The 26343-nt window shown below is 41.4% G+C and overlaps 2 protein-coding genes across 7 annotated transcripts; one reads left to right on the top strand and one right to left on the bottom strand.

Moving 5' to 3' along the window:
- The first annotated feature begins 3439 nt into the window (after positions 1-3439).
- cdk11b (cyclin-dependent kinase 11B) lies at positions 3440-15081 on the top strand. Of its 6 annotated transcripts, none has more exons than XM_031745074.2 (20): positions 3440-3496; positions 4296-4426; positions 4747-4886; positions 5529-5656; positions 5746-5887; positions 6253-6389; positions 6619-6744; positions 6848-6946; positions 7191-7325; positions 7400-7474; positions 8522-8757; positions 8873-8963; positions 9059-9180; positions 9277-9382; positions 9547-9668; positions 10268-10375; positions 10741-10857; positions 11240-11388; positions 13704-13893; positions 14449-15081. In XM_031745074.2, exons 2-20 carry the CDS (start codon positions 4316-4318, stop codon positions 14539-14541), a joined length of 2427 nt encoding a protein of 808 aa, XP_031600934.1. In that variant the 5' UTR covers positions 3440-3496; positions 4296-4315; the 3' UTR covers positions 14542-15081. The 6 variants fall into 6 exon arrangements, with proteins under 6 accessions (XP_031600934.1, XP_031600930.1, XP_031600932.1 ...); XM_031745070.2 differs by having other exon boundaries at positions 6214-6389; XM_031745072.2 differs by having other exon boundaries at positions 5743-5887.
- A 1055-nt stretch (positions 15082-16136) lies between these two features.
- On the bottom strand, positions 16137-25669 carry mmp23ba (matrix metallopeptidase 23ba). The gene is made up of 8 exons (XM_031745092.2): positions 25188-25669; positions 21841-21977; positions 20995-21134; positions 20402-20569; positions 20143-20307; positions 19184-19294; positions 16623-16749; positions 16137-16513 (listed from the first exon to the last, which is right to left on the bottom strand). The coding sequence occupies exons 1-8, from the start codon at positions 25329-25331 to the stop codon at positions 16339-16341; spliced, it is 1167 nt and encodes a 388-aa protein (XP_031600952.1). The 5' UTR covers positions 25332-25669; the 3' UTR covers positions 16137-16338.
- Between the last annotated feature and the right edge of the window lie 674 nt (positions 25670-26343).

The following is a 26343-nucleotide window of genomic DNA, read 5'->3' as shown; positions in this document are numbered from 1 at the left end:
TTTTTAGGGAGAAATGGACAACGTGTACTCCGAAATTAATGCTGAAAAGTACATAGAGATTTTGGAGCACAATATGTGAACAACACATCTTTTCAAGGGACACCCCCGACCAATTCAACAAGACAATCCAAAACCACATTCTGCACACATTACAAAGTCCTGCTGTAGAGAAAGAGGGTACAGGTACTTGACTGGCCTGCCTGCAGTCCCGACCTGTCTCCAATAGAGAATGTGTGGCGCATTTTAGAAGGGCAAAATGCAACAAAGACCCCGTACTGTTGCCCACTTTAACCAGTTTCACAAAACTTAGCAAGCAGTTTGCTAACTGTAGCATGGGAGATGGGTGGTCTCGTAGGGTGTCTTGCATTGAAATCTGCTGCAATGACCCGGTTACTGCGTTCACCAGATATCAACACAATTTCGATCCGCTCCTCACGTGTTAACCTCTTCGACATTCACAGCCATTGACTGTGACTAAAGAGAAACTTGTAAATAACTCATGAAAGAATAAAGTTATGTTGAAACCAAGCACACCATTGTTTTTCTTGTGACATTACCAATAAGTTTGATGTGTCACATGGCCCTCTTCCTATTGGAAAAAGTAAAGTTGTATCTAAGATGGCCGACTTCTAAATGGCCACCATGGTCACCGACCATCTTGAGGAGTTTGCCCCCTCACATATACTAATGTGCCACAAACAGGACTTTAATATCACCAACCATTCCCATTTTATTACGGTGTATCCATATAAATGGCCCACCCTGTATAATGTCCTCATAAGTGGATATCAGGCCCTTGTAGAGCAAAACTAAGTATTTTGGTCTAAATAACCCAAAATGTGATGTCCACATATGTGGACGCCAGGTCCTAGGAGGTTAAGGCTGCCAGGTGTCAATAGAGGTTTTGCTGTGCTGTGAAGAAGCTCAAGAGTGAATTGTTTGTAAGGAGAGCTGTATGGCAAATAAATATAAGTTTATTCCACTAAAATTGTCCCGTCTGCCTCACTAAATCTGCTAAGGACCTGTTACACATTGGTTAATGGTAGTCATGTGACTGATACAAGCCAGATTGTTTTATTTAGCAAAACTATGATTAATAGTTAATGTCATTGTTGAGGGGCACAGACAGGACTCCACACGCACACACACATTTGAACATTTTTTTCAAATGAACAATGAACATTTTTTTTTCCAACAAAAGGTCACTTTGTGCACCTACCAGGAAAGGGACAGGTGTTCAAGCCCCAACCCTTTGCATGTGTCTGGTTTTATTTCATTTTAAAGTCTTACTTGGATAGCTGTGAGTAGATTTTAAACTGAATATTTTACCTGTCATATCCCCTGATGAAAAATTTTCTGTTCTAATTTAAACAGCTGGCTCTGAATTATATTTAACATTCAAAATATTTTGCCACCGTGCTAACGGTGGTTAGCACTGTTGCCGCACAGCAAGAAGGTCCTGAGTTCAATTCCACCATCAGGCCGGGCTCTTTCTGTGTGGAGTTTGCATGTTCTTCCCGTGTTTGCGTGGGTTCCCTCCGGTACTCCATCTTCCTCCCACCGTCCAAAGACATGCAATTTGTGGGGATAGGTTAATTGATTGATCCAAATTGCCCATAGGTGTGAATACGTGAGTGAATGTGAGCACGAATGGTTGTCTGTCTCTGTGTGTTAGCCCTGCGACAGACTGGCGACCTGTCCAGGGTGTACCCCGCCTATGACAGCTGGGATAGGTTCCAGCACCCACGGCGACCCTGAAAAAGATGGATGGATGGATGGATGGATGGATGGATGGATGGATGGAATATTTTAATTCAGAATGAAACATTTTCACTGGGAGCAGAAACAGCATGTTAATATGTGGAGATCTCGAAGGCTGCTCCAGAAATTATCAAAGTATTTTTTAAATATTTATTCAATTCTTTTCCAAACCCCAGCAGCTTTCTGTTCTAAGTTTTGAGTCTCTACTAAAATCAAAATAAAAGGATTGTAACCTGTTTGTTTTTATTCAATAAGCAGCAAAGCTATATACTATTTTTGTGAACTGGGACTTTCCCCTGTTAACCTTTGATGGCCCCCTCACCTGTATGTCCTCATCCACAGGTGTCTTATCAGTTTGCATTTGCCTTTCCTCACTGTTTTTGGTCACAGACTTAACCAGCCTAAACTTTTGCATTTTTCGCTGTCTGGGAAATAAACCTTGTATGCTGGACTGTTTTTGTCGTAACCTACAAAAATCCCTTTTGTACGCCCAGAATGCAATCCCAGCAAAAGGCAAGGTGTCTGTCCTGTGCTGGCACTTTTAAATTTAAGCCTGAGATCAAAAGCCCTGCCTCCTATGATAACTTGGCCATAGTACATGTCAGTCTGTCATAAATTCTGCTGTAATCTTGCTCTTCTTTTTTCACCTCATTATATGACTCTTTCTCAGTTATAAAACCTGGTGTGGTTCATTATGGTCATTATGGTTTCATCTTCCACATCCTGTGCAGATAGTAGGCTACAGATGAAATAAAAATGTTAATGATGATGCTCATAGTACTGTCCTGTGCCAGTGAAAACTCGATTTGATGTCTTTTGTTGTCTTTTCTTTGGCTACACTGCAGAGAATGTTAGTGATCCAGTTTGATGGAGATGGAATAACAGCACCCTCTGGTGTTTGTAGCATGAATAAATTCAGCAATCACTCATTTTGAGGCATGTACTCCACTCTGAGAACAAAGCGTTTAATGTAGTTTTCTTTGACAAATATTATATGTTAACTTCTCTATGCTCTACTCTGCCGATGACCTTACAACAGCAAGGTGCCTTCAAGCCCCCTCCCCGACCCTCTGTGACTGTAGTTTGGTAAGATGCTAAGATCTTGCGTGCACAAATAGATGTTATATCACACACTGGTTAACCACTTGTTATATAAAATATTATCTGCACTTACAATTAATAATGTAATAATTAATTAATATTACTAATTAAGATTACTTCAAATTACTTCAAAAATGACCTGCACTCCCTCCCCTCTGGCCCACTGTATAGCACTGTAAAAAGTGAAGGATGGCATGCATTTTGGACTTTTAACTGTATTTTCATTAGTTTTACAGCTTGTCCTACTGATAAAGACCTCCCCCATCGCGATTTATACTACAACAAAGTAATTAAGCTATTTATAGACATTTAAAATGACACCTGTTTTTTCACTGTCTATTATTGAAATACAACTTTGTTCTATAATTGCAGGACAGCCTGGGAAATAAGCCACCAGAATTTTTTCTTTAGTTTTTACATTTAATTCTTACAATTTAAGCCTAAAGATTTGCGTATTATATTATATTATATTATATTATATTATATTATATTATATTATATTATATTATATTATATTATATTATATTATATATTATATTATATTTGACCTTGTTGTTTTACACCGGAAGTATTACATACGCTACCAGTGCGTTGTGGCTTCCGGTGTGCCATAATACCGCTGCGCATATTTCAGGTTTGTTTGGCCGTTTCATTCGCTCGGTGAATAATTTTAAAGTTCACTGCATTTATCCTTTCAAATTTAGATATGCACACGTCTATGGGTGTCTGAGTGATTAACATTATTGTCAGTATTAGTAGTTTCTTTCAGCACCATCTTATTAGCTGTTGAAGTTGTTTAGCAGTGATTCCCCATGTTAGCTTTCGCTAGCTAACGTTTAGTAGCTAACATGTTAGCATCCACCGCTTTAGTCATCCGATTTAGCAAGAAGTCGCTTTTCGACTGTGTTGTTCTGTGTATTGGCATGTGTTCCCACCCCATAAACTTAATATTGGGTATTTTATTTTTGGTGGCGAACTGTACGTGTCTAACTACACTTGGTTGGCGTCTCTGATATATGAAAGTGATAAAAATGACTGACGGCTGAGCAACACTTGAACTCTCCGACACACTGCACGATGACATTAAACAGCGTGCACATAGTCTATGTTATGTCCACCGGCTAAATTTGGAAATCCGCAAGTCTTTCATTGTCTTTTCCATTACTTTAGTGGAAATTATTTCAAAGCTCTAATCTGTTTTTTATTAGTAGTTGTCCAAAGACAAGACGGGGGGGTGGGGGGCGATTCTGAAGCTTTGATCCTAATTCAATTGAATGGTAAATTAAACCAGTAACTAACAAATGGTAACCTCCTTTCTCTCATGGAAGTATATGAACTGTAGTGGTTTGTTTAGTTACTGTTATTCTGCATGATTCAAACAAAGCTAAGCAGACAATACTGAACTCTGTGTGTGTGCTTGTGTTGCAAAGCAGGCGGTGGAGAGCAGACGCCGATGGGGGACGAAAAAGACACCTGGAAAGTTAAAACTCTTGATGAAATCTTACTAGAGAAGAAACGCAGAAAAGAATTACAAGAGAAAACAGATCCGAAACGCCAGAAAAATGTAAAGTATCTAGCTAATATACAATCTATGTTACACATGCATGCTGACACAGAATGCTACAAACAGATTTGTGAATTAATGTCTTAGGTCTTAGGTTATTTTCATGTTAGTATTTTATCTTAAAACCCACATGTTAATTTAGAACTGGAATATAGAATTTATTAAGAAGCATAGCCTAATTAATTTAGTCTTTAGTCTAAACATTGTTGAAGTTGCTAAATACAAAAATGTTGTGGACTTTTTTTGCATGTTAGCCCTCTTGTACTCAATGACTTCTTGTAGGCTTTAACCCCAAATTCTGGATTTCTTGTCTTGGCCAGTTCTCAAAGGGCCTTGCTTCACAGGCGGATGATCGGGAAGCCAAACGAGACACTCCGGAGGAAGGAGAACTTCGGGATCAAAGAATGGAAATAACAATTCGTAACTCACCGTATGCACGTCAAGACTCAACAGAGGACAGGTACTTGGAATTTGGGGGAAATTATGAGTGGGTAAACTGACCCATGACTTTTTCTTCTTTTTTTTAAATGTGGAAATTAGTATACATAACCAGCAGGTTAGCAGCACTAAGTTATTACAAAGTTATAAGGGCTTAAAGCTGCTATATAATGTTAATTCAGTTCAGGTTTTTTTTGTTATTATGCAGCAAAGCAAATTTGCTGTATCAGTTGGGACAGCACAACAGTGCAGATGAAACACTAAACATGCAATGCAGAATTACATCATAAGGGCAAGAAATTATGAACGTGCAAAATATAGTACAATACCACACAATACAGTACAGATTAATATAAATAGTAGCAGATTATTGACTTTTAAATAGTCTGCTATTTCTTATAAGTGGTCTGTAATTAGAGAAAGGGATGCAAATAATGGGAATTTTGATCCCCCTAGATTTACTTTGAGGGCCTGCAACTCAGAAAATATTCACAGTATGACGGTAAAATGTTGCTGGATATCATTAAATATACTAAAGCTGATTCTGAACTGATTTATTTATTATATTTTTTTTCGTGGAATGATCCATAAGACTATCAGACAGATATTGGTTCTGAATTGGCGCAACTCAACTCACAATTTTTTTTTTTTATGTTTCTTTTAGAGGGGAAGAAGACGAATCACTAGCAATTAAGCCCCCACAGCAAATAGCAAGGAAGGACAAATCTCACCACAGAAAGGAGGAGAAGCGAAAAGATAAAAGACGTCATCGCAGTCATTCTGCTGAAGGAGGTTCAGAAACTCTGCTTCACATGTTTTACAGATACATATTTTTATGTTTAGGGCTGTTTTTTCATGTGTATTTGTTACTTAAACAGCAGGAAAACATGCACGACTCAAAGATAAAGAAAAAGAGCGCGAAAGCGATCGCAGGAAACGTCACTGGGAAGAGGACAAAGCCCGGCGAGACTGGGAGAGGCAGAAAAGAAGGGAACAAGCCAGAGCTCATTCACGTAGAGAGAGGTGAGCGCCATCTTTGGCCAGCAGTAAATAATCACATGTCAGTTCAGATGATTTCTGATAGTTTTGTTCCTTTGATATTGTCAGCGCTAACTTGTTTGAACATCGGTTTTGTTGAACTTTTGTTGATTGCATGTCAGAATGTTAAATCCTATCAGCGCTAATGTGTTTGATCCTTAAGAAAAAACCTGTAATTTTAAATGTGATGTTCCTTTTTAAACTAAATAAAGACGTGAAACATAAATAATTCAAGTTAACACTTAACTACTGTCCATTTAAAGAAACCAAAGAAAGCAGTGACAAGAGTGAACTTTGGATTATCCAAACAGACCTCCAGTGGACTCTGCTGGGTTTTTTTTGGATCACAGGGACCGACTGGAGCAGCTCGAGCGCCAGCGGGAGCGTGACCGAAAGCTCTGGGAACAGCAGAAAGAGCAACGAGAGCTAAAGGACCGGGAGAGGAGGGCTGAAGAGCGACGCAAAGAAAGAGGGACTCGACGAGAAGGTCAGTGAGTGTAACTAAACACGGTGTCCTTTCCCAGCTGTGTAATTTCAACACTGAACAAGAGTCATAATTTTATTCTCATGTAACTGGGGAAGCAAATGTATTTAAGCAAGTAGGCAAATGTCTCAAAATGCTAAACTGTGACTTGATGGATTGGGATTTTTAGACCCTGCAGCCTGTGAGGTAAACCTGCATCACTGATTACCTAATTAATTTTTCTCATCTAAAGTGCCATCTCACCATCGGATGCTACCTGAGGAATATGATGACAAGCCAAAACAAAGTCACCGCAGCCGTAGTCCAGTACGTGTTCCCAGAGAAAGGTCTGATCACAGTGAAACACGGAAAAGTGCTTGTAAGTTTGAAGTTTTTCTTGTTTTTTTGTTGATGGTTATTCTTGACACCAATAAGAGATTATTATGGTTCCAATGTAACTCATACTATTTTTTTTTCTGCAGCATCAAAGGAAGAGAAGCCTGAGAGCAAAGATCTGCTTGCTGATCTGCAGGATATCAGTGATAATGAAAGGAAGACCAGCAGTGCAGAATCCTCCCTGGGTGAGTTAAATTGTAACCTACAGATTTAGCAATTAGCAGATGTCAAAGACTCCACTACAGCAGATGATTAATATTGATAGGAATGTTCATTGATTGGTCAAACTTGGTAAGACTTCTAATCATCATCAGATGAAAAGGATGACAACAAATATCTACCACAGCTCATTATGTTGGGAAGGCACTGTAGATTTGCAGTTAATTTGCAATTTTTAAACTGGTCTTTTAAATTTCTCATTTCATTTAGCATCAGCGTCTGTTTCTGAGGAAGAGGAAGATGAGGAGGAAGATGAAGAAGAGTCCAGCAGCCAGAGTGAGGGTGAAGAGGAGGAAGAAGAGGAGGAATCTGCTTCAGGCTCAGGGCGGTCTGAGCAGAGTGCAGGTACAAATATTTGTGGCTCATGCGATTCTGTCAGTGCCATCAGATGTTTATCAAAGTGGCTTTCTTCCTCTCAGAAGACGTGAGTGAGGACGAGCAGTCAGGGGAAGATTTTGAACAGGAGCGGGAAAATGGAAATCACATACCTGCTGGTGAGTAAACCTCAGATATCAGTGGTTTTGTCTGTTCAGTTACTGTGTGTGCTTCTCCAACTGAGAAGCACCAAACATAAGTGAAATGTTTACCAGTGGCCGATGGAGAGAGTAGAAATCATATTTGGACAAGTAAAGCGTTTTTTTTTTCTTAGCCTTTTTTTTGAAGGTTAATAATATACCCATCCGGGACTCTAACTGTGTTTCTTAAAGGCACAGTCTGTAGTCACACCACCAAAAGGTCAAAACACAGAAATAGTATGAAATAGTATTCAGGCAAGAAAGAAAAAAAGTATTCCTTAAATTAAGCCCTTTACTTTACTTTAGCTGTACCAAGTTTTAAATTTGGTAACTTGATGATATCAAGGCATCTGCATAGCTAGAAATATTTATCAGCCAAATATTAGTGTACATACAGAACATTAAAAAATGTACAGAATTTTCACATTTAAGAGAATATTTTCTGATAGTGTTTTGAAGATGTGTATACATTTTTTTTTATTTTATTGTTTTGACCTTATGTCACTAAATTAATTAGAACATTAGCATGCAAAAAGAAAAGAATCTTTTAATGGCATCATTTTTAACTCAAACTAAACTATTGTGCTTTAGTAATGATGCAAAATAAATACTCTCTGTAGCACATTCATAAATGACTAAACTTGTGATTAAAAACTCCCCTTGAACACAATCTACACAACATTATCGCCACAAGCTAAAAATGGAAAATTAATCAGCATCACTAAAGAGGCACGTTCTGGTGGCTGATGGGTCACACCTCAGGTGTGTGTCACTGTGTTGTGGATGTTCCTTTCATATCTGAGAAGTTTGCTGAATGAGGATTTAGATGCAAATCGCACATTGTTTGGAGTTTATTCATCTGAAAATTCCAATAATTTACATTTTCTGGTCAAATTTGGTATTTTATGGGTAATAATTTGTGAATTCAGATAAATGAGCTACTATTTCAAAATGGTTTCTAAATTGTAACACGTATTCATTTAAAACGCATACCTTATTTGTAACACGTAACCATTTACCACACAGTACCAGAGTCCCGTTTTGACCATGACTCAGAAGAGAGTGGTGAGGACATGGAGGAAGATGAGGAGGAGGAGGAGGAAGATGAGGAGGAAGAAGAAGCAGGGGAGGGGGAACCCACCCCTCACTCTCAAACTCATTCCCGTTCAGCCACTCCAGAAGGGAACTACATCCCAGAGTCTCCTCCAGTCTCACCTGTGGAGCTGAAGAAGGAGCTGCCCAAATATCTGCCGGCTTTTCAGGTTAGGGTGACACAAATGCTGTGCATCATCCATATGAGCGCAAATTATAGATGTATGTTATTATCTTTGGCCCATTTTCATTATCTTAAAATTTTGACTTGCATTTTGTGTTCAGGGTTGCCGCAGTGTTGAGGAATTTCAGTGTTTGAATCGCATAGAGGAGGGAACCTACGGCGTGGTGTACAGAGCCAAGGACAAAAAGACCGGTATGAAAAGAAAGATACTGATCTATTTACTTTTGTGCTCTTCAGCAGGGTTTATTGTTTTTAGTAAAACACTGACTATAGTATCATGTTCACAGATGAGATTGTTGCCCTGAAAAGGCTGAAGATGGAGAAGGAGAAGGAGGGCTTTCCCATCACATCTTTAAGAGAAATCAATACAATTCTCAAAGCTCAACATCCAAACATCGTCACAGTAAGGGTAAGAGAACATTTTGATATTTACTTGGCTATTAACATTTCACCATTTACAGCTTCTACTAATGTCTTGTACATAAATCTAATCCTTTTCTATCAGGAAATAGTTGTTGGAAGCAATATGGACAAGATCTACATTGTGATGAACTATGTAGAACATGACCTGAAGAGTCTGATGGAAACCATGAAGCAGCCCTTCCTGCCAGGTAGAGTGGATACATTGCTTCAATCATTTCTGTGTGTGAGAGAGAGAAAGATTGAAAAATGATTTTCTGACTTCAGTAGAATGTAAGATCTTATAGATGTTTCTTTGCGTCTGGGTTTATCTCTGAAGGTAGCTAACTGCACAATGTGCCACATTTTCTTCCAGGAGAAGTAAAGACTCTGATGATTCAGTTGCTCCGAGGAGTCCGACACCTCCATGATAATTGGATTCTTCACCGTGATCTGAAGACGTCCAATCTGCTGCTGAGCCACAAGGGTATTCTCAAGGTATACCAGGAGAGCAGTTCTAACTCTGAGGGGCTAATTGTGTGGTAATCTTAGATACCGATAATTGGGTTATCAGTAGTCTTCATTAAGAACAGTCACTAGATGACAGGACTTAAAGTCCTGGTTTGACTCTTAAATACTGTCTCACTTTTTATTTATTTTTTTAATCTTTCAAATTTGTTTTTAAAGCATAGTAATGGAGGAAATCCAAAAGGTGACTTCATTAATCCATCTTTCCAACAAGCTAGCAGCATGAACACAGTTGCATAAACAACACATGATTACTAGAATTCAATTAGAGCATGAATTTCTGGCAAAGTGTAGTGAAGACTGGATCCATGTGTAAATAAACACAATTTTACAGACATTTGTTGGTGTGAATTTTATGCAAATTGGCAGTAGATAATGTGAATTACACTCGATTGTGTAATTTTTTTTCAAATTGAATATGACTCCCTGCTGCCAGGGTATGCAGTCATTTGATTTCTTCTTTAATGGTCAGATGATTTTGATATAAACACCTTCTTTAATGCTGAAATACTGTTATTTAGCCCAAACTAGAGCATTTCAAAGGTCTCCCCATCCATCTTGGATTGTAGATTGGTGACTTTGGTTTGGCCCGGGAGTATGGTTCCCCCCTGAAGCCTTACACCCCGGTGGTGGTTACCCTGTGGTACAGATCGCCTGAGCTGCTGCTTGGAGCCAAGGTGAGAATTCAAGTTCACACACTGCAGGAGTCTGATGAATCCTGAATACAATAGCTGAAACTACAGACAGTAAAGTGATGTCCTTTCATAGATAATGGTTACATCATCCTGACTGATTGTTTTACACAAAGGCATATCTCTCCAATAGAAGACAACATCTTTTGAGCATTTGGCTTGTAACACACCAGATACCACAAAATGCTATTAGAGTTTTACAGTGCATGATTTATGCCATCAGACGGCAGAGGCCCAGCGACCCGTCAGTGTGCATCCACTTTCACATAAACTCCAGGAGGAACGTGCCAGGCAGACCGTCTACTTTATGTTTCTGTGGACTGCCACTGTGTTTGTTCTTCTCTCCGCAGGAATACTCCACAGCTGTGGACATGTGGTCAGTGGGCTGCATATTTGGCGAGCTTCTCACCCAGAAGCCTCTCTTCCCTGGAAAATCTGAAATTGACCAAATTAACAAGATTTTCAAGGTAAACACTTTCATTTGTGCTTATAAAAGGTGGGAAATTGTCAGTATAAATATTAAAGCTCTTCTTTTTACTGCCTGTAAGGTTTTCTGTCAGAGTGCAGTTCTGCAGTGAACCACAGGGTGGAGCTGCTGGTAGCTGTCACCCCAGATGATGTAGTCATACCTTTCACTAAATTATCTAAATTAGGCATAACAGCAATGTGTAGCGATGTTACTTGGGCCTCCCATGTTGTTGTTACCAATGATCAGTTCAAGTTTTAAAATGCACCAAGGACTGGCTACATGCCATGTCCGCAGTTAATGAGCACATCAGCCAAACTGGGAATCTCTTGTATCCACTTTTTTAAAAAGTATGTCTGCTGACTTGTCTGTGTCGACTCTAGGATCTAGGGTCGCCCAGCGAGAAGATCTGGCCCGGCTACAGCGAGCTGCCCGCTGTGAAGAAGATGACTTTCACAGAGTACCCCTACAACAACCTGCGAAAGCGCTTTGGAGCACTGCTGTCAGACCAAGGCTTTGACCTCATGAACAAGTAGGATTTTTAGAGACTTTTTTTACTCTTGCATAAGAAACATAGCTCCTTTCACTGCAGTGCAGTCAGGTTGTAGTATTCCAGCAATTGTCTGTTTTCATGTGTCTGTAGATTCTGTGTTTTCAAAAATGCTAAAGAGGTTATAAACCATAAAGACATCATTTGAAGAAAAGGTCAAATACATGATAAATTAGCCATTTTTAAGGAGTAGAGAATAAGTCCCATAGACTTGTGCAAATATTTGATAACATTTTCAGTGTTGAGAGAACACATATCACTGGTATACAGTGATGAAGAGCATGTATTAGGTAACAATCAGCACGGCTCCTGCAGTGGAAATTGCCTTACTTGGACGAACCCTTTTCTACCCTGTCAAATTCTGTTACTCTTTCCACAGCTTTTTATTTAGTCAGTGCACTTCTGGCAAGCTTTCTTAAAACATGACAGCAGTAGTGGATATATCCCAGCAGGAGTCCAGTTCCATCCCCCTTGTTCCGTTTCACACACACGCACTCACCATGGTGACGCTCCACAGTACAGGAAAATGTTTTAGAAAACACACATTTAATAGGGAAAATCAGTGATGGCTTCATAATTCTTTCTCTCACATTCCAAAGATCAGCTTTGTTCTGCAGCTGCGCAGATGAGCTTCTCAGCTCTCCTCTCAGATCTTTAACCAGCCACAGAAACATCTCTCTACACCTGTAAATGACAAAACCATGCTGGGCAGCTAGCTCCCAGCTGCAGAGGATGGTAACATGTTCGCTGTGCTGCTGCATGAGGAACCACAATTTGGTGGAAATTTGGTTCATGTCCGAAATAGCTGAAACTTCAGCTGTCAGTGTACAGCACATAGGGAAGTGCTGTTAGAAAAGCTTCACAACTGAACAGCAGAACTTTGGAGATGTATCTGGCAGGTTGACAATGCAGAGCAATGTGTTTTTTGTTGTTTGCTGTATCACACCTCCCCTGTGTGTGAAAGCATTTGAAGACCTAGATTCAGTGTCCAACTGAAGGAGGTTTCAGTTCACAACTCTTTAATCTGTTATACGTTTACCATTTCAACATGTAGTAGTTAAGAGATCCCGATTTTAATCCTCCTAGAGAGTCAGAATACTGTCCGTTTTTCTGTCCGTTTCTATCCTGTTAGATAATGAGTTTCCATTACCTGGTGTCTCGTGCATAAATAGGACCGTAGTCCTCAAATGAAAAGCAGCTGGGTCCTCAGTCAAGAAAAGGAACAAGCTTACAGGACAGGAAGAGTGCACATTTTTGTAATTCCATAACAAAATAGTGCATTGGACACAAGTAGCAGGTTTTGTCTTGTGTCGCTAGTATAGTGCTCTTGTCTTATAGGCCTGGTGTCTGTCTAATCCCAACCATTAATCCTCCTGTAGGTATCCTCTCACATTAAATTAGAGATCATTTGTTTTGTAAAATCTTTTATGTTTAATGTCTGCACTCACTTACAGAGGGTTCCCCTCACACACAGTCTGAGTCTGTGTTGCTCCTGTCATATATAATTACGACTGTTTGCAGAAACTCTCTGGCCCCTGGCGTCTGCACCACACCTTGTGTTCAGATTGTGTCACTACAGGGGCTGTTACACACTGTTATGTTCTGTTTCTTTGACTATGTAAGAGTAACTTTGCAGAATGATCAGACTGATCGTTGTTAATATTATTTGGGGGGGGTTGAAGATTAGGTGGGCATTCCTTCTGTAGACGACCACATTATGAATATAAATTTTTTGACATCATTTAGAGCCGAAAGTTAAAAAAAACAGTGAAATGGAGCTTTTCAAGCATTTAGATGCCAGTTATATGCCAGTGTTACCCAGTGACTGTGACCCAATAAAGTAAAAGTCAGCTGGCACATGTGTAATCTTCAAATGTTCGCATCAGACACAACCATCAGCAGGACTTTGATTACACAGAAGCTGTTAATTAGCTGTTAGGTGCTGTTAACTTACAACAACCTGTAAAGCTGCGTCAAGCCCATCCATGCATGCGTCATTCTCTTGGCCATTTCTTGTCACTATTTTTTGGCCTTGGCACAGAAAAATCGCTCTTTCATGGTTAATCCTACCTACAGAGCCCTGATTGGTTTTCCAACTGGGGAACTGGCCTTCATTGAGCTAAAAGGCAGACCCGTTTGAATAGCAGAGAAAAAAAAAACCTGAGGTGAGAGCAGCCGCTGAGGGGTCTGGCAGTTTTGTCCACGCAAGAAGCCTGAGTTCTCCGAGGTAGTTTGGCATCTGTGATGAAACGCTGCGAAAACATAACAGTTAATAATTATTATTGATTGTTTTCCAGGTTCCTCACATACTGCCCCAGTAAGAGGATTTCTTCAGATGAGGCTCTCAAACACGAGTACTTCAGGGAGTCACCTCTCCCCATTGACTCCTCGATGTTCCCCACCTGGCCGGCTAAGAGCGAGCAGCAGAGGGTGAAGCGAGGCACCAGTCCTCGTCCACCCGAGGGAGGCCTGGGCTACAGTCACCTGGTAAGAGCATTAGGCCTCACTTTTCTCCATTACACACAGCTACCAGGCTTTCTGAACGCTGCCTGTGTTAAATAGATTACAGACCTACAGGCTTCTGCTTTGTGTCCGCGTATTTCCTCCTTGTGTTTTCCATGATGAGCACTTTTTAGTTCCTAATGTTTTCAGCAGTGGTCCAGCTCACCCAGCAGCTTAGGGCCACTACTGAGATTTTTCAGTGGAATTAAGTGTTGGTATTTGCTGCCTTACACGCCAATTAGACCATGACAAGTGTATTTTTGTCTCACTTTTCTTCTTGTCAGGGTGAAAAAAAAATGTGTGCTGGAGCTTGTAATTAAGTATTTGGAGTGTTAATAATAATAGTCTTAATAAAAACTGTTAGTTGTAATCAGATCCCTCATTAAATTCAGTTTAGGGGTTCCCAAATGTAACTAGACTAATAAAATAATATTGGTCAGTTTTGTAATAAGCATGTAAGAAGTGCAAGATTTCAAATGTATGATGAGCTGAAGTTTTTGTTAATGCCACAAGTTATGAATGTTTCCATTGTCTCTGTAGGGCGATGATGACCTGAGAGATACTGGCTTCCACCTGACAACCAGCTATCAGGGGGCATCTGCAGTCGGCCCAGGATTCAGCCTCAAGTTCTGAGCCTCAAGCCTTCAGGACGCCCAGCTGGAAAACAGAAAAAGATCCAGCAAAGACTCGTGGACTTCTTGTTTTGTTTTTTGTTTGGAACCGGATGGTATCACTGGTTTACAGCTTTAGAGCAGATCAGTATCTGATCATTTACAACTGTTACCACATAGTCAAGACTGTCTCACAGCAAGACTGATGGCTCAAACCTGTTGAATTTCCACTCTTCCTGTTTGTTTGTTTTTTGTGTTTTTTTTATTAAGCCATTTAACTAACCGAAATGTGACCATTGTAGCTCTTAAAGAGGAGAAACAACCATAAATCTATTCAAAAGTGTTGCTCTCATGTTTGACTTTTATTTTCCCTTTTATATTTCATGAGAGAGGACCAGGTTTTATAAATGGTTGGTATTTCCTGGCTGCCTGAGCTACTGTATAATGATGCAGCATTTGCTGTGTGTTCCATCCAGCATAATGTTAAAATTTAAATGGGAATGTCAGCTCTCCTGATGACAGGGAACTGATGTTTTTGCTAGAAATAAAGTTTGAAACTTTGTTTTGTCTGCCTTTTTTCCTATATTTATAAACTCTGTCCAAGCTATGCAAACACAACTGCACACTGCCAAAGGAGGGGAAAAAAACGAAGGGAAGTCGAGCCTAAAAGAAATCCAGCCTTCAAACCAGCTTGGTAGCTGCCGTCCAAAAGTGATGTCATTCCTTGTGCTGCACACTTTGTCTCAGTACTTTGTTCTTTCAGGGGGGAAAAAAAAGAGGCCCCGGCTTGCTTTGCTTTTGTTTTTAAATGACTCTGACTTCAGAATTAAACCAATAAATTCTTTGATTTTAAGCCAAAGAAAAATAAATAGTGCAGCTGGGGTACCTGCACGACTGGAACAGGTACTGAAAAAAAGGCCCCTCCTGTCCTGGGGCTCGCAGAGCCAGCACTAAATGGAAATATTCATTAATCAATTTTATCTATCCCCTGGACCCACTGTAGCCCTTTCTGCAGATTATTACACCTGATGTGTTGAATAAGCTTGGACAGAGAGCTGCGAGTGGAACTGACTGCTCAGTCCCTGGAGGCAGACTCTTGGCCTCAGCGTGCGACTAGTAAAGTAAGCTAGACGTCTGAGGTGTTCCATATGCGGTTTAAGGTCCGAATGGTTCCAAAGGCTGTAGACAACATTGTTTATTCTGGCTTTAGTAGCTTACTTGGGTCAGTGTGTAAATTATTTAAATGGCATGCATCTAAAGCAAGGGCTTCTGTAAGTTTTTCAGGTCCATTAAAAAAAAAGAGAGACATTTGGGACATTTTGTAGAAGGCTATGGTGAGTTCTCCCAACAGTACTAATATCTTCTGGGTTTCTGTGCAACTAATTAGTCCCTATTTTTCAGAGGAATCCCGTGGGTGGCCTTGGACTCCTTCAGCTGCCTTAGCTGAAAGAGCTTTGAAGAAGTCCAGGCTTGATGAATCCAGACTGACGTCATCGTCCCGAACAGCTGATGAGAGCTGCACAGAACTTTCATCACCAAATAAAATGCAAACCACAGCATCTGCCACAAACAGCTTTTTACAGTCAGGTAGTGTTTTCCACAAAAAAAATGTAAAAATATCTGTCACAGAGCATTTATTCTTTGCACAGATGTAAACGCATTTAACCAAAGACAGTCGACAATTTTACGTGGATACAGGAAGGACGTTTAAAAAACAAAACAAAAAATACTAGTATGTGCCCTAGTGAGTGAGGTCTCCTGGTGACCATCTGTGTGAATATGTCCTGTTCAGTGTGCAGAGGAGCCGGGCTGTTCTGCTTCAGAAGCGCACGCGTACCCTCCACGAGTAGTTAGTGAGAATTTTGTTCTTCTTCTTAACGATGCAGGTGTACGTGCCTTCGTTGATGGCGTTGGCCACTATAGTAATGTGGTCGTCTTTCAGTGAGATGTAGTTCGGGTGAGAGAACTCCAGCAGCTCCCCGTCCTTGTACCAGCTGAAACAGGAGTCGCACGTTAGAGACGGCGCTCAGCAACTGCATACTGTAGCATCACTGTAGCCAGGTAAACTCATAACATATTGGAGAGAGAGAGAGTGCCACTCACTGTACTTTGCCTTTCTTTGATGCTATTTTCTTCCCGCAACGAAATGTCAGCTTCTTGCCCTCGACCACCAGCTTGTGTTTGGTCCTTGGGGGAGCCGGGGTGGGAGCTACAGTGGGGAAAGGGAATTCTGAAGAGGATAGAAAAGGAAACACTGGTGAGCTGGTGCACCACAACAAGAAATGCAAAGGTCATAACTTGGTGTTCTTAACCATAAAATGATCATCTAAGATACACATGTGCAGTGTGACAACTTGCAAGATGTGGGCTAATTTAAACGATAATATAATGTTTGGGTTGAATATTAGTAATTTAATCACTCTAACCTGTAGCTGTGTTTCTATTCACATAGCCGGTGTGTGGCTCTTGGCTGACTTTATCTAACTTAGTCAGTGTGGCTGTATGAAATAAATGTTTCCCACCCGTGATCAAAGAGGAACTAAAAGATTTGTGATAACCATAAACCTCAGTTTCTTTCACTGTCTCCAGCTGTCACAGCCTTTCCTCACACTGCAGTGCCTGAAAGGAAAATGTGAACTAGGTGCAACAGTTTATTGAAATTATGCAATCATACATGGAAATACAGTATATACGGCAAAAACAGAGTTTGTGTGCAATTCTAGTGAGCTTGAAAGTCATTATTGGTATGACCACCTTTATTCTTCCACACAGCCTGAACTCTCTTGTCATTTCTTTAAGTAGTCTTCAGGAATAGTTCTCCAGGGTTCTTGAAGGGCATTCAAAGCTCTTCTTTGGATTTTGGCTGCCTTTTGTTCCGTTTTCTGTCAAGATGATCCCACACTGCTTCAATAATGTCGAGGTCCGAGATATGCCAAGTTTTTGTCTAATAGCTCTTTGGGAATCATCTTGTTGGTGCAAAAATACGATTCCATGCCTGTCAAACTGTGTTATCTTTGGTATTTTTCATAGATTCAACTAAAGAAATGGAAAAGATGATGCATTTTTTTTTTACATACTGGCAGTAATTCTAAAATCGTCTGTTACGTGTAGACACAACACTGATTCATCCCTTGAGTTAAGCACCTTTTCATGATTGAATGATTGATAGGTCAGTCTTAAGAGACTTAACAAACAAACAAATGAGTGAAAAAGCAGCCAATGTCCAAAAAGAAGGTGTGAAAAATCTTCAGAAAGCCTGGAGAACCATTCATCAAGAGAACTTAAAGAAAAAGTACAAGAAAGTCTGGTTTATTGGAAGCAAAAAATAAAGAAATTAAGTTATCCTGCTTTCTGCTTTAATTCCACTATATTTTGGATGCACATAGTGTCATTTGTATTCCATATTTTTTAAGGTTTAGTTACTTATTAGTTATTTTTCTTTTAATCTGCTGAAATGCTGTAATAATGTAGAATTATTGTAGGTAAAACTACCCAAGAGTACATAAGGAAATAATATCCTCTCTAGCAGCAACATTAAAGAGAAGCACAGATGAGTGAATGCATGTTCCTGATGAGTCCTTTTCCTTTAGTACTTTAAAGATATTCTGTGTGGGCACCACGCAGACTTTTGATAAAATACATCTCTGTCTGGGCGCTGGGCTGCACATGAGAGATTTTTATCAGTGTTTTATACGCCAGGTTTCTTCACTCTGTTTATTTATATTTTCACCAAATATATACATTTCTTCATTTCAGCCCCCGTGCGATTCCCATGTTTTGTTTTGTTTTTAAATCCCAGAAAAGCCCATGCTTTCACAAATACCTCGCCAAAATGCTGATTACTGTCAAAACCATTGATAGCAGCCTTATCACGTCAGGCATCCATGCTCCTAACCTGCTGGCGGTGTGCCTGTGTTATCAGTGTAATCTCTCCCATCTGGTGACAAGCGCAACAGGCCGCCTCGTGATCAACTCAGAGTCTGCCTAAAAAACAGTCGCTCTCGTTAATGCTGCAAAAATCCAAATTGACCTTGTGTGTCTCTAACCCTCAAGCCACAGTCTGAAATTCCAGCGGTTTGGAGTCACTCAGGAATTTTCCACAGCCGTACAACGTCTCCCAATCAGCAATGAGGAACAGATTACTGTGAGCCAGGAATCGTATCCTCTTGCCTCTCTCCACACTGTCCCCCTGTTGCTGGCAAAAAAAATCTCAGAAAGCCACAGTCTGTGGGGCTGTGATAGTTAAAACTGAGCCACTTCTTGTTGTGCAAAACCCCCCCCCAGATCTCAGCACCACAGCATCCCACAATAAACCTACAGAGGCAGTTGTCTGATGAGTAACACTTGTGTAAAGCAGCCCTCAGTGAGAGAGCAGTCGGCAGGTAGCGGCCCTGCTGTGTGAGCGTTCTGAAACGCTGCCACTCTCCAGAAATAAAACACAGACTCTCCCAGCGCCAAGTGTAATCTCCCTACAAATCAGACCCTTGAAAACCTCCAGCGCAGCTCTGCATGGCTGGACCTGTTGGCTCCCGTTGCTCCATTGGCAAACGGTTCACAGCAGCTCCTTGTGCTGCTCAATTGAGAGAAAACTTTCTCTGTCTTCTTTTTTTTTTTTTTTTCCTTCCCCCTGGACTGCTGCTGCCGTTGCCACTGCTGCTTCTTACCGTAACAGAAATCACAGCTGGAGGGGCAGTGCTTCTGCATCAGTCTGCGCTTGCTCTCGCAGTAGCCTTTCCGAGCCCAGGCCGGACAGATAAATAGACGATCCAAACATCCTGGAGGAGGGGGGGGAGAGATGAAGTGAGGAGGAGGGTCAGATGGCAGCTCTTAGTCAGGCAGAAGAATTGGAACACCCCCAACCCTCCAAACACAAACACACAATCTGCTTTATGTGCCAGTGAAAATGACTCACTATACACGCTAATGACCACTCGTGAGTAATTTGTACAGTATTCATTAATGTTTCGCTTTCAGTTATCAAACGCAAACATTGTGCTCTACATTTTGATTGGTTTTGATCAGAAGTGCGCCACTGATGGATCTTTACAGGTATATCTAGATGCGTCTAATTGCGTCTACATTCTGAGAAAGCGTCCGATTCATGCAATTCCTTAAATCATCCCAGTGGGATGTTGGACAGCTTCCTTTACAGGACATATGCAGTTTGAAGGCCAGTTGGAGTCTAGACCCAATTTGTCATTTCATCTGACAGCGGCAGCATCAATCTTGTTTTCCTTCGGCCATGTTTAACAACAACGTTATGGAATTCTTGAACCTGTCAAACTGCCCGAGGGAATGAATTCTCCTGCAGGTTCTTCTGTCAAGCTGTTGAGAGGCTTCCCAGATGCACCGTCAGTTTTCTGCCCCTGTGAAATACTACTCGACACTCAGTGCGCATTTTCGTTCCTGATGCTGCCATACGTGTCATCAGCCTCATCATGTGTCTTGATCCCAGCTCTTTATGGGCCTCATTCATTCAATCAAGAGGCTTTGGGATGCCTTTCAATGTGTCATCTAGACAACATAAGTCCCCCAAAATCCTCAGATGTGTTATGAAAGTACAAAAAGAAGACCTTTAATGTTTGTATGAGAGAAGTTCAAAACATAAGGACTGTGAACAAACCGTAGAGCCGGTGCAAACCCCACACCTCATCCTGTGTGATAAGCTTGCGCCCTGTCAGAGTTGCATTCAGGTGCATCAAAGCTTTGGGATCCATGGAGTGCATGAATCCCAGGACGTGACCGATTTCGTGAGCCGCCACATGGACGAGATCCGTCAGCCAAACCCCTGCAACAGAGACAGCTCAGCTCGGTGTCTGCTGCATTCATTACTTCACGCATGAAATATTAAAAGTTTCAGCAAACACAATAAAGATGCGTGCCTTTCTTCCAGCTGAAGCGCATGTTTCCCAGAATCCAGTATTCGTGGTCGTCAAAGTGGATTTCGCCTGTTGGCGGGAAGAACGCGTGAGCCAGTTCTCCTGTGATGCCATCGAAACAATGGTGCAAGTGGGACTGCCAACAGTCTGTGTGGTTGACGGGATAGAAGCCTGCCAAAACAGAGAAACAGAGAGAAATAGCTCAGAGCCAAGGAGGGAAGCCCTCCCTCCATTATTCCTGCTCCGTGGAGACTGCAGTGGGGAGATGATGGATCACAAACGACAAACCCAGAGGATGACAACCATTCCTCTCATTCACTCTGAGAATTTATGCAGGACTCTGGAGTTTGCACCCAAAGGGGGCAGATAAAGCAGAATTTAGGGACTTTTGCCATGAGCTGATATGTCTGGAAGTTGTTAGACATTTTTTTTTCATTAAGAATTATGAAACGTGTTGAATATAAGCTTGGTAATATCGTTGCACTGCTGCGATTTAATGAGGCAAAGAAATTTCGGCAATGACAGCACAGAGAAACAGAAAAGTCTGGCACTGAGAACCAACCAAGGAACATCTTTCGAGGGAGAGATGCACCCACCGATCTTGATGTCTGCCTCTTGGTCGGCCGGCACTTCTCTGAAGGTGAACGGCGAGACGTCGCTCCACATGCCAAAAGCCTTGGCAATTCCCCGACGCGTGTCGCTGGCGTTCATCAAGTTTGTAGGGAAGGAGAGCAACCTGCTCGGAAACAACAGCATGGTGTGGTTAATAGTTGTCCCTTAACACATTCCTCTACAGCTGAGGAATCTGCCAAAACACAATAGCTACTGTTCAGACAGAAAAGAATTCCCACATTCCTAAGCACAGCTCCGTTTTACTGAGACCTGATAGTTTCTAATATCACAGTTAGACAGCCACTTAATAGATTGTTGATACCATCCATTTTACTAGTGTGAAAATGACTTAAATTGGGCTATTTAAGAAAAAAATGTTTGTCTACCACCAACCAACGGCTTTTGGAGCTCCTCTAGCTCAATCTAATCTTCCCGTTAGCGGATCATTTTACAGCTCCAGGATGAATAAAGTCACTGGATCTTCTCCTGACAGTTAACACAGCTCAATCCAACTCTTTGGAAGCCAAGCAACTGTGGTGTGACTTTCAGAGTCCCCTATGTGCTCACTATTTTACAGTGTTCACAGTCAGATGATAATTCAGACCACTTTTTGGTGCTCTGTCAAACTTTTGGTGGACAAGGTTCAGTGCAAACAGTGACTTAAGATTAGAAAATGTAGCAGCTAACCCACATCAGCAGTAGTTATAGTGCACGATTGTTTGAAATCTGGAGCCTCGGTCTCTCATCTCGGTTTCTTTTTAGCACTAATATTCGCCCTCCCTTTGCCTAATTTGTATTGCTTTTGTGCATCGCAGGCTGTAAATAAATACTTGTATGTAAGCTTGAACTTGTCCCATTTGAGCTTCTCCGGGGTGAGGGTGTAGCGCTTGTTCCTGGAGAGGTGAAGCACTTGTGACCGGGCCTCTTTGCGGATCCCGATGAGCAGCACAGTGGTGTGAGCTTCTTCCTTGGACAAAGAGAAACTTTGAATGAATGACCTCACACTGTGACAGGAGTAACTGAATCCGAAAGACTCATTTGGCTTTCCTAAGAATTCAATGAGATTCAACTGGTCACATTAGTCAATATTATATTTTCAACTTTCCATCTCAGGAAAGAAGTAAGAAAAAAGTTGCATTAAGTTTGATACTTTTCACCAGTATGTTGAGTCTGATATCTCTTCGGGGGGATGACAGCTGGAGTCTGGACTCTGTTATAACTCTGAAAGGCTGCCTATGGGTGCTTTGAGTTTTAATGCTTTCATAAATATTCTGCGGCTGATGTTGAGTTGCAGAGATATTCCATAATAGTGATCACACCTCGCAATAAATCTATAACTTTCTATGGAAATGGGTTTGAGCAATAAATTCGCTTTTCGGCACTAGAAGAGGGGCTGCGATTTCTCAGTTGAGGAGCCCGTTCCCGTGCTTGACAACAGGAATGTTTCTCGCACTGCCTGATGGCTTTAATGGGGTTTTAAGGAGGCAGACATTTAAAAAGAGAAACTGCTGAGGGTACACAACTGGCAGTCATTGGGAGACACGTGCGCAGCACACGCTTTTGAAGGCGCTGGGCGAATATAGGCTTAAACCTGACTTTGTTGAAAAGTACCACTTGGTCTGTTATACCTGGTTCTTTACAAGAGCCTGACTGATGAGCAGGAATACCTTGTGTCAGGTGAAATGCAAGGGGATGAACACGATTTTATAGCAGAGAGCAGAGCAAGTGAAAGTTTTCAGTATGCTTCAGACTAAGTGTTTCTTCTGTGGTCTGACAACAAGATTAGAAATGTCCTTTCAGGGTCTAACATGCAGCCAACACGAGGCTATGGGTCATGCTCGCCAAGTCTCTTCGGGTGTGAAACTAACCAGTGTTTCCATGTGACTGCAATCATCGTCTGAGTGAAAAACAGAGAGCAAGACACCACGAATTCTTAAGAGTATTGGGATTCTTTTTCACGAGCATTCAGAACATGCATAAATACTGATACATTTAGATTTTTCAGGCAAGAAATTACACAACCTCTGTTAAATCGTGGATGCGCTGATTAAAAATGGCTATAGGTTCAAATAAAGAGGTCAGATTATGCACAAGTTATCCCCGTGAGCCATTCAGTTTCAGACAATTTTTCCTTCTCTTGCCTCTCTATAATGTCATTAAGTGTGGATGTCTTTAATATGGTCATGTCAGGCACTCTGCTCTGATTGTGACCACCGAATCCCCAAACCATTGGCTGTTTGCATCATCTGCTTGTGAGGGGCAGCCAATCAGAGGAAAACCTTGCTTTTACAGGGGTACGGTCCTACACGAGAGGCCGCACTAACAAAGTCCTTCTAGGAGCAAGTTTTGCATTTTGGTAGTCATCTCAAAATCTCTCCAAGCAGTTATTTGTGGCTATTTTTAATTTACCTTAAACTTCAGAAGTCACTTGGATATAAAGCTGGATTCTACTGTAAAACCACAACCCCAGCATTCTTTGAGTACCATGCCTCTTGTTTTTTTAAATAATATCTCTGACACTAAAGCCCAGTCCAAGTATAATTTTCTTTTACAAATATGAGTTTCTTGCTGAGGAAAAGCACTGAAGATGGAGAGAAAATATCAAAGTCTCTCTCTTCATTTTGGAATCTACGCCCAGTCCTCCAGTTCCTGTTCCTGCTTCACCCAGTCAAGACAAACAGATGCAGTACTTCCTCCATTTCCTTTCCCAAATAGTACTTTAGGTGGCCAGACTGTCCCACACCGTTATTTAACTTCACGATCTCTCGTGGTTTGGTGTTAAATATAACATTTCACTACCAGATTAAAGGCATAGGTCACTGTTTTATACAAAAGTTGCTTTTCCCGACCTCAGCTGACATGCTGGAGTCATGCGTTCAGTGACTTATGAGGTGTTAAAGCCAGCGCGTTTCTTAATGTGTCACGTCTTGTTATATTCACCACAAAGCTCATCTCGCGTGTTTGGCACAAATAAAGATGAACCGCAAACCCACGAGACCTCTAGACTAAACCTCAGAGCCGGCGGTGAGAGCTGACAGAGGGCGAAACATCTGAGGACAAATCCCACAGGGATCGTTTGGGGAGTCTGGAAGAGTTTAACCTCATTTCCAGAAATTGCTAAACAAGGGATTATGATTTTCATCTGAAGTCTCAGAAACTTTGAGGGTTCTAGTCAACAAAAACGATTTTCTGTACACAAATCAAAACACAGACTGTCTGTCGCATTTTTTGTCAGCACGCACATATTCATGTTAAAATGAAACAGAGTGAGGCTGAACTTTGTCAAAACAAATATTGTTAATCTCATTTAGTAATATAGAAATACTCCGTATGTTACAGTGGATAATTGCCCATTAATTCCAGTATAAATCAATGAGAAATGCTCTTTGGTTGTTCTGTTACTTAACTTCATGGAGTTGTGTAATCCCCACCAGCGGGCTTCTTGACTGACACTTAATGAGAGCGTGTGGCAAAGGCAGTGACATAAAGCGATCCCTCAGGCTCTATATCACAGCGGGTGGGTGGCACTGAGTGAAATGTGTGGAGAAACACATTTATCCAGTTCGCTGAAGATATTACTGCACAGGGACCCATTCCATAGACATAACCTAATAGCAGCATTCATCTAACTTCACATAATTGAATCTGATGCCTATTACCATCACTCACTGATTTCATGTGAGGATTTCCAGCTAAAAATATATTTGAAGAAACCAGACGAATGGCTTGAAATTGCACGGATTCTTGCATAATGTAACAGTGAAAGAAAATGATGTGCATCGTTCCTAAATGATCCGGTATTTTCCTGATACCTGCTGCTCTGTTTTGCTGATTGTCATGTGGGCACAGCCAGCACAACTAATAATAAAGCAGATGTTAACCTTTGTGGATTTGTGGTAAATATATGGTGCGTTGCTTTTACCTTTTATCTCAATATAAAACAGCGTTTCATTGCTGGGTTCACCAGTACTGCCACTTTCACCATGAACTTTAAATAAGCCTTACTTTTCTACCCCCGTATGTAGTCTCCTGTTACATAAACAGTTTTGCAAATGGAGCAGAATTCTGAATGGAGTTTGGCGTTATGTGACTTCAAATGGCAAACAGCATCTTAATAACTTCATAAGCACTATGTGTCGGACTCCACAGCTGCAAGGAAAAAGTGGTCACAGCATACCTCTAACCTCCAGGTGGGAAACGCTGTGGTCTGCTGCATCCCTGCAAGCAGAAAGCTGAGCAGCACAGCAGCCAGCAGAGGAGCGAAGCCCCAGTCGCCGTTTCGTAAACTTCTGCCACTCTGACAGCTCACCATGACTGCCATAGCGCACCTCCAGGGGAGACAAAAACAAGAAGAATCCCTTCTGCAAAAGACTGCTTCACCATCTATTCCAGTGAATGCTACTGCGTGGCCATAGCACGCATCGCTGCTGGTGGGTCAGTGCTTGGGGAGCTTGTGGTCGCTGTGCGCAGCAGGCAGCGCAGTCCAGCCCCGCGGACCGACCGGGTTGTGAAAGCAGTGTAGACTGCATCAGCTCTGCTCGCCTCTCTTCCGCACAGCGCGCCTGCCAGCGGGCTGGTTTCACGTTACTGTAGACGGGGCAGGGGGTCAGTGTCGAGACGACCTAATGAAAACCAAACGCGCGCCGTCCGTCAAACCACTTGTTGCAACCGCAGGAGATGCAGCTAAAGCAGAGTCATGGGCTGATTTTTTTTTTTTTTTTTTTTTTTTTTTTGGACACGATTATTTTTTGCACGTTTATGTAACGCTACTGAGTTTAGTCTTCTCCTCCTTACAGCGTGGCAGACATTTTTTAGGTCAGAATAAAAACAGGGCTTTATTTAGTCGGCTGTTTTGTTTAAATTACTCTATATGAGACAGTTTTAAGTGTTTATTTTAAAAAAAAGTTTTACAGCTTACATGTCCAGGAAGAAGAGTATGTTATGAACAATGAATGTACCACAGATAATAGATTTTGCTTGTAGCTTTCCAGCTCCAGGGGTGACACTGGGATCCAGTCGTGCGTGTACATTTGAGGTGTTCATACAAATATCGATAATACCAACCTGCTATTGGTACTGGATCGATACTAGTGCGATAGGATCAATATTTTGTTTCTATCCTTCAAGTTCAGTATGGCAGGGCAGTGCCCATCTGAGCCTGATAAACGTTGTCCAGGGATGTGGAGAATCTCCAGTGCTTGGATGGAAGAGTTGAGCTTTTGTGAGGGAGCCACAGGAAGTGGGTTAACTAAGCCACCCTCTTCTGTACTATCCACCTCCAGATACTGTCCAAAGCTGGGCACAGTGACACAGGCAGCTAGCACCCTTTATGG

The sequence above is a fragment of the Oreochromis aureus genome, linkage group 20, assembly GCF_013358895.1.
Source record: "Oreochromis aureus strain Israel breed Guangdong linkage group 20, ZZ_aureus, whole genome shotgun sequence".
Taxonomy (NCBI): Eukaryota; Metazoa; Chordata; class Actinopteri; order Cichliformes; family Cichlidae; genus Oreochromis; species Oreochromis aureus.
The sequence above is the reverse complement of the archived record's forward strand: the minus strand, read 5'-3'. Positions and strand labels throughout refer to the sequence as shown.